General features: G+C 35.2%; 1 protein-coding gene across 1 annotated transcript; it reads right to left on the reverse strand.

The window, feature by feature from the left end:
* Positions 1-6274: 6274 nt before the first annotated feature.
* Positions 6275-7222, reverse strand: LOC102486863 (olfactory receptor 13C9). Its single transcript, XM_006150588.1, has one exon. The coding sequence runs from the start codon at positions 7220-7222 to the stop codon at positions 6275-6277; it is 948 nt and encodes a 315-aa protein (XP_006150650.1).
* Between the last annotated feature and the right edge of the window lie 1518 nt (positions 7223-8740).

An 8740-nucleotide genomic window follows, 5' to 3' on the forward strand; every position in this document is an offset into this window, starting at 1 on the left:
CAAAACTGCACTGCAGAACCTGGGCTGATAATGAGACCACCACTGCAGCTCCCATGAAGAATCAAATATATCTTAAATATATTTCAACACAATTGCCAGCAGTACAGGTTCACCAGGTTCAGTGTAAGGAACACAACATTACAGCCATTACCACCATGAAAGCTCTAGCAAAATAAGACTTCTGCATATAAGCTAGTTCTCCATATGACTCACTTCAGAATAGAAATTTTTTTTTTTTGAGAGGTTTTGGCTACAGTGTGCATGTGCTTACCAGAAAGGCAGAGAAACAAAGAGACAGAAAGTGAGAAATCACCTCCCTAGGGGGGATGGCCATGCCGCAATCCCTTCTTCTCCATTCTCCTCTTGGGATCTTCGGTATGCATGCACATGCACCCAGCATGAGTTTTAAGCCACCAGGTCCAGGACTCAAACCATGGTCAACTACGTGAGGGTCCAGCAACATAGCCATTACGCTAACTGCTGGTCCCAGAATAGAAATCAAGTGAGTGAGTACAATTGATTGATGGAGCACAGGTCATATTTCTCTGTACTAGCTGCAAAGGATGTGAATTTTTACTTCATTTAGACGACGGGAATTTATCCTCACATAAAAATGCAAAAAGAATAGAAGGTACTATATAACTACTATTTGTAGTCACCTTCTGATAATACTGAACAGCTTCTTAAAAGATCATACATACACACACACATATACATACCCACAATCTCATATTCCCCTCCAAAAGCCAGTAATAACATATTAATATAAACAACCTAAACCTATATGGAAGAAATGAGCATGTCTTTATAACAAATAAAAGCTACTGAAATATAAACACACCAAAACACCCCACTTACATTTACTAAACTAAATATTTAGATTTAATGATAAAACACAACTTCTGTAATCCTAAATATAATTAGTTACTCTGAGGCATTCAGTTCTCTCTAAAACAATGAGCACTGGATTATTTTATAACTACAAATACAAATGTCTATTCACTTTTGCTTTTCTTTTATTCACAAAAAGAGAGGGAAAGTGTACCCCAAAGTTTTTGTCTTTTACTAAATCTAAATGTCAGTTCTACTAATATACATTTACTAAAAATTCAAAACAGATGCTTGAGTGTCCATAGATGGTGTGTAGATTACACTCGAGAAAATTGTACAGAATTGATTATGAAAGATCAGAGCATTTGGAGGAGTATAGAAAGCAAATGTTCTCTCAGCTTCAGTCAGACCTTGGTAGAAGTCCTCGTACATCAAGGGAAATTCCATTTTAGAGCTTTTTACAGCCTCTTCTTTCTGCCTGAAATGGTATCCTCTCAAAAATCCTCATGTCTTGTCTTGTCTCTTCTTTTCTTTTTTTAAAAGAGGTTTTTGCCTTAGGGCACATGCACTCAAGGTAGGGAGGTGAGGAGGAGAGACAGAGGGAAAGTGAGAAATCACCCTCAATCCTTCTCCTCCATTCTTCTCCCAGGATATTGGGCATGGATGTATACACCTCCGGTGTGATTTTCAAGCCACCAAGTCCAGGACTCAAACCATGGTTGTCAATGTGGGAGTACAGCGAAGTAACCGCAACACCATCTGTTGGTCCCAAAAAACCCTTATTTCTTTAAAGGCTTTGCTCAAATGTCACTTTCAAAATAAGGTATGTGTTGACTACCATTTTTAACACTGCAACTTTAAATCCCAACTTCCAGGAATCCCATTCTCCTTTATCATGCTCCTGTTTCTATGGTTCATAGATCTTAGTATTTTCTAACTTACCAAATAGTTTTCACCTATTTATTTATTTATTTATCCACATACTGTGTTTATTGTTTATTACACATCTTCCCCACGAGAATATGTTCCACAAAGACAAGAATCTTTATCTTTTTATTGATGTAAGTATCCTAAGAAGCTGGAGAGTGCTCAATAAATATTTACTGAATTGAATTGAATTGAACTAAATTTAATGAAAATAATCTTCATGTTCTGGGAAGAAAATCAATACAGTACAACAAACATCAAGACATGACAAATAAATTAAACTTCAGGTAATAAAAAAGAAAAATACCCAATCAGAGAAACCCAAAATAAAAAAGTTACTACCGAAAAAAAAAATTAAAAATGTAAGAATGACTTTAGACCTCCTTTCAGTAATACTGGGTGCCATGGGATAAAGAAATTATGTACCAGAGGAAGGAAAAAGTTATTACCCAAGAACTCTATGTCCTGTACTGAAAAAGCAAGAAGATATTCTTAAGTATACAAAATCTTCATCCCTATCAAAGAAAACAAAAATTCAAACGTGGCCAATAACAAAATTATTAAATAAAACTAAATTGCTCTCTGATAAATATAATATCATCATTGTTTGTAATATGGAACTATTAGAAATTGCTACAAGTGTTCATCTAAAGGGATCAGCCACGTACTTTGCTATATCCATCCATACAGTGACATACTAGGCATCTCTTATAAATGCTCATCAGGTATGTACTGGGTCATTGGAAAAGTTGACATATTTTTGTATAGAAAAACATAATGTTATAACTTTTCCAAAGACCCAATACCTACAAACATCCTGAAAAGAAGACAATATGCATTCAGTGAAAAAAAAAAATTGTACAAAAATTAATATTGTATAAGTAACAGTTTAAAAATATATTAAATACATATACTCTGAAAATGTATTTACATATATTCAGCATAAATGTATATAAACTTGTATCCATATTTTAATTCCTACTGAACATTTTACATTATTTTATATTGATTATTTTAAATGAGCACATATTATTTTTAGAAATATATATATATAAATCAAATAAGGATATTCATAATTCAAAAGGTATAAAATGCTACAGAGAGATCAACTAATATAGGACTGAAAATAGGCATTGTACTTGCCTATGTAAACCTTAATATAATGTTAGTTTTCATTTCAAGAAACTCGGTTAAAACAATAGGAAAATACATAAAGCTAGACAGAGATTAGAAAAGGTTCTTGTTTGGTTTTGTTCTATTTTTATTATTTTTAAATAGTAGAGAATGGAGTGAATTTATAGATCAAGTCAGTAACAAAGGAGAAGTTGAAGACAAACAAGATCATGGGGATAATTGTTTTATATTTGGGATTTCCTGAACAGTATCTTATATTTACTCATAACTAAGTAGATCTACATTCAATTTATCTAACTGCCACCTAAACTCCTATGCCTATAAGTCTGTTGAGGGGAAGAACTTAACTCTTCTGTCTGAATCCTCCACGAGTGCTCCTCTTGAATACCAAAGTGTCTTCTGATGATGTGTATAGTATTCTCAACTGGACTGATCTGAAAAGTATTTCATGTTGGGTAAAGTCTTTTTATAAGCAAAATGATAAGTAGTGATGGAATATTTTTAAAAATCATTGGAATAATAATAATAATAATCTGGAAAAAATAATGAAAAGCTATTTGATGATGATGGGGATTTAATGTCTTTGTATTGACTGATATGCATGGTATGCCTTCTGGAAAAAGAAATGTAATCACTGTAAAGTTATATGTGATTCAAGGTAATATAAACAAAATTATGATAATAATAAATAAAACAAAAAGAAGTACTAGTACTAACACACTGTGTCAGAGCATGCATGTAATTACAGTCTTTCCTACTTCAGGTATATATTTCATCACTTTGGCTCTAATTTACTTGTCTATTTTCTCCATAAGCTCCTTCTCTTATTTATGTCTCTGTGTAATAGCTAGGTCAGTGCCCAGTATTTTTTGGATCCTCAAAAAATATTTCTTAAGTAAGAGAATAAATAAGTCCAGTAATGGATAACTTTACATTTTGAGAAGATTCCATATACATGAAATGTAACTTCATGAGATCTAACTTTACTTAGTGATTTTACAAAACCATGAAAAATAATTATTTTAAAGTACATCTACTATAATATTTTATCATTCCATGTTATTTACAAACCACAAATTAAAAAATATCAATTTTTTAAAAAGAAGTGTTGGCTCTACCAAAACCATAAGAAAAATACTTCTACTTTCTTAATAGTCTTTTCTAGAAGATTACTGCTAATATCAAATCCCTCCTCCCATCATATTCCTATTAACTTCAGGTTTTCTAGTTTGAGACTTAATTCCTATCAATTGATATCAAGCCTAATTTTTAGATACATAGGAAGTATCAAATCTTTTTTATAGTAAATTAATTTCCCTTTTTGGGACCAGCAGTTAGCGTAATGGCTCTGTCGCTGGACTCCCACGTAGTCGACCGTGGTTAGCGTCTGGGACCCGGTGGCTTAAAACTCACGCCAGGCGCATGTGCGCGTGTGCCCAAGATCCCGAGAGGAGAATGGAGGAGAAGGGATTGTGGCGTGGCCATCCCCCCTGGGGGTGATTTCTCACTTTCTATCTCTCTGTCTCTCTCTGTCTTTCTGGTGAGCGCACACGCCCTATAGCAAAAACCTCTCCAAAAAAAAGTAAATTAATTTCCCTTTTTAAAGAGTTTTTCAGGATATTTAATATACTTGTGATGAAGTTTAAATGTAAGCAATAGTTTCCTTGATCATTTTATATGTGCTGCTGAGGGTCTCCGGTGTTAGATGTACCTGATGAGTTTTTCTACGCTTCCAAGTTAGAAGAAATAATAGTTGCTAATAGCAACAACCTCTAAAAGTTTTCAAAATAATTTGTCTAAATGAACAATCCAATGGAGGCTCAAATAGTAGAAATACAGCATTATATCAGTATCATAATGACTGTACATTTGCCCAGAAAATTTGAGCACATGAATACATCAAGTCAGGTAACAAGTCTTTCTTTTTTTCAGATTTTGATTTTCCAACCCTCTTGATCTTCTCCTATGAGGATAAATATATACTTTAAAATTTCTATTTGCTTTAATTAATTTTCTTTAAAAGTCATATATCTTAAATAACAGTAGAGGCTAGACCAGTCATCAGAGAAAATGTATGCAATTGATTGGACCTAAACTGTGAGGAAAAACAAAATAGCAACTAAGCATACACAAAGGCCAATGAGTCAAGCATGAAGTGTCTGACTCCAGTGGTTTTTCACCCACCTACAATTCTTAGGCAGAAAAGCAACTTTGTGAGCTGGTATATAAAAAACGAATAGGTTCTTATAGCCTACTTTGTCAGGTATGAACCTGATATATCAATAATCTCAGCAATTACCATTTGATTTATTCTATAAATAACTCTCATGGGACTAGATGTAATTAAGTCTAGTTCATGGTTGCTGAATATTCCTTCCAACAAAATTTTAAAAGTGAACTTTTAAAGATAAAGTGATTGACTATACCAAAAGAGTCTATAAACATTCAACTCTTCCTTGTCTATGTAAAATATTTATATCCAATAGTCTCTGAGTTGACTGATCCATCAATATAGAATCAATTTAGCCAAAAGAATTTCCTAGAATGTCATTAATGCCTGAACACATTTTCTCATTCATCTTGGACTGTAAATTAAATAGACTAAAAATTAGAGGAGGAAACAAAGGAAAAGCAACAATGTTGCCTTCTGTCTGATATCTCCAATTCTCTACTTCCCCAGATCACCAAGGTCATAAAGCCAGTTAGTAACACAGACAAGACATTAATACAAGTATTGCAACTAAAAATCCAAAGCTTGACTATTCTTAAGTTTGAAATTGAGTTAGCATTTCATCAAGATAGCAAAGAAATCTGACTTCTACACAGTCACTGATTTAACCCTCCTTCCAACCCAATACTTGTCCACATTATCATCTGGACTAGTAGAATGACTTTCAATTCCATTTTAAATTTTGCAAAATGTTCTTTATACTAAAGTTAACATTGAGCTAAACCAAAGAAATTAAATAAGGCAAGTATTGGTTGATTGCATAGGCTCCTCCCTTAAATTCTATTTATCTACTCTCATTGGCCTGAATGTGCCTCTCTCATTACTCTCAAATACTCAGCATCATTGGAATTCCACAGGAAAAAAATACTGAACAAGAAAATAGAATGAGAAATACTGTTCGAAATGTATTAAAGTGACCATCTCCTAGTATTAAAGTCATCAATGATCTCTTTATCCTCCTTATGCTATTGTCCGGCATCTTGCAAAATCCTTATAATGAGCATGTGATAATTTAAAAATGGTACATATAATTATAAAAATTTCAACATAATATATGTAAGTGCAAAGTAAACAGTAGAAGTAACCAAAATGCCAATGTAATTCTCAAGATCAACTATGTCCAGTGTATTAACAATCTAATACATGTTCTATTCACTTGCTAAAAAACTTTCTATTTAACAGATACTTCACTGCCTCCTTCACATCCTTGTTTCTGAGGCTGTAAATTAAAGGATTCATCATGGGAGTCATCACCCCATAGAACATGGATATAAGTTTGTCAGTAGCATCCAAGTCATCTGACTTAAGTGTCTCTTTAGATTTAGGCTTCATGTACATGAAGAGGATGGTCCCATAGAATATAATAACCACAGTCAGGTGGGCTGAGCAGGTAGAGAAGACTTTGCTTCTTCCCTCAGAGGAGCGAATCTTCAGAATGCTGACAATGATTAATGAGTAAGAGATGACAATCAAGAGCAGTGGCATCAATGTGAACAAGGTTGTGGCTATTAGCATGATGAACTCATTGCCTGAAATATCAGCACAGGCCAATTTCATGACAGCCAGAATTTCACAGGAGAAATGATTGATGATGTTATTCCTGCAGAAAGGCAACTGTACTACAAATGCAGTTTGCACTACTGAGTTGACAACCCCTGCAAACCAGGACCCAGCTGCCATGGGCACATAGGAATTCTTGCTCATGATGATGGGATATCTCAATGGGTTGCAGATAGCAACGTAGCGATCAAATGCCATCATGCCCAGGAGCACACACTCAGTTGTCCCCATGGCCAAGCCTAGGAACATCTGCACTGCACAGCCAGAGAAGGAAATTGTCTTTCTTTCTGACAGGAAGCTCACCAGAGTGGAGGGAATGGAGGTAGTGGTGTAGCAGATGTCCAAGAACGAGAGGGTCCCCAAGATAGGAGTGTGAAGGTGAGAGTCCAAGATGCTGATTAAAATGAGGGTGCCATTGCCCAGAAGGATGACCACATACATTATTAAGATTAGCACAAAAAAGAGGAGCTCAAGCCTTGGGTAACCGGAAAGTCCCTTCAGAAAAAATTCCACCAAAACGGTTTGATTATGCCATTCCATTTTACTATGCTTACCTGGAAAGTCAAACAAATTTAAAAACATAATATTTTCTTTACTGTCATAAGTCCAAGTATACAACACAAGTATAAAATTTTACCGTGAACCCAATAAAAGGAAGAAAAATAAAAGTTGGGGAAAATAGGAAGGGAGAAAAGTGAAAAGAATAAAATAATCAAACAATAGAACAAGTATGAAAGAGAAACTATAATACTGGTCACTTATTTCAGGCTAGGGACTTTGTAGTATTTTTCATAAGTTACTTACTCCCACTTAAATCTCACATTTTTTCCCTAGGGTTCATATGCTTGCCAGAGAGGGACATACACACACACACACACACACACACACACACACACACAGAGAGAGAGAGAGAGAGTCAATGAGAGTGAGAGAGAGACAGGGGATGGCCACACACTTCTCTTCCATTCTTCTCTAGGGATATTTGATCATGCCAATATACCCAGCACATTTTTTTCAAGTTGCCTTGTCCAAGGACTTGAACTGTGCTGTTGGCCATGTGGAATCCAGCCACCTTCACCACTACACCACTGGCTAGCCCCAGTGTTGTCATTTTTAAAGTAAGGAACCTGAAAGTGAAATAACTAACACTAAGATCATAAAACTAATAATATCTATGCTCAGACTCAAGCCTGACTGCTTATGGACATAGTTTCTTTAGGTTTTTTTCTATGAATTCTAAAAGTATTGCATAATGTATTATATCAGTTATTTGGCAAGTTATTTTAAAAAGATAGTCTGGTTCTTAGGACAGAAGAACTCAAAAGTAACCTATGTATATTAAAACACTAAAGGAAGAGTGTTAGTTTAAAGATAGAATACTCAGATTCAGGGAAGCTAGGCTCTAAACTTTATCTTCTAGACTCCTGAAATATTCAGACAGGAAGCCATTTAAAAGCTGAGGTATGTCCTGGCCTGTTCAGGGAAGATGTGCTCTAAACTCCATCTTCTAGACTCCTGAAACACTCAGATAAGTGGAGGAGAGATTTTATCACAGAATGACCAAAAGCCACTGCAGAGGCACAGGAAACATGGGAAACCAAGAAAATATCTCTCCCCTAAGGGAATAAAACAATCCCTCATCATGCACAGACAGTACAGTAGAACTCATGGAAATGTCTGACAGAGAATTCAGAATACTCATAGTGAGAAAACTAAACAAGATGCAAGAGCTGAGAGATAATGAACTCCAGAGATGCAGGAGAAAAGAGACAACAAGTTCCAAGAGGTACTGAAGTTCTTCTATGAGCTGAAAGAGGAAAATAAACATCATAAAAAATAATCAAATGGAGCTACTAGAGATGAACGCTGTCATTCAGAAATCAAAACCTCCCTTGAAAGTATTAAAAGCAGATTTAGTCCAGGGAACCAGCAGTTAGCGTAATGGCTATGTCGCTGGACTCCCACGTAGTCAACCGCAGTTCACGTCCCGGACCCTGTGGCTTAAAACTCACAGCGGGCGCATGTGCATGCGTGCCCAAGGAGGAGAATGGAGGAGAA

The sequence above is a fragment of the Tupaia chinensis genome, unplaced genomic scaffold (genome assembly GCF_000334495.1).
Source record: "Tupaia chinensis unplaced genomic scaffold, TupChi_1.0 Scaffold000291_1, whole genome shotgun sequence".
NCBI lineage: Eukaryota > Metazoa > Chordata > Mammalia > Scandentia > Tupaiidae > Tupaia > Tupaia belangeri.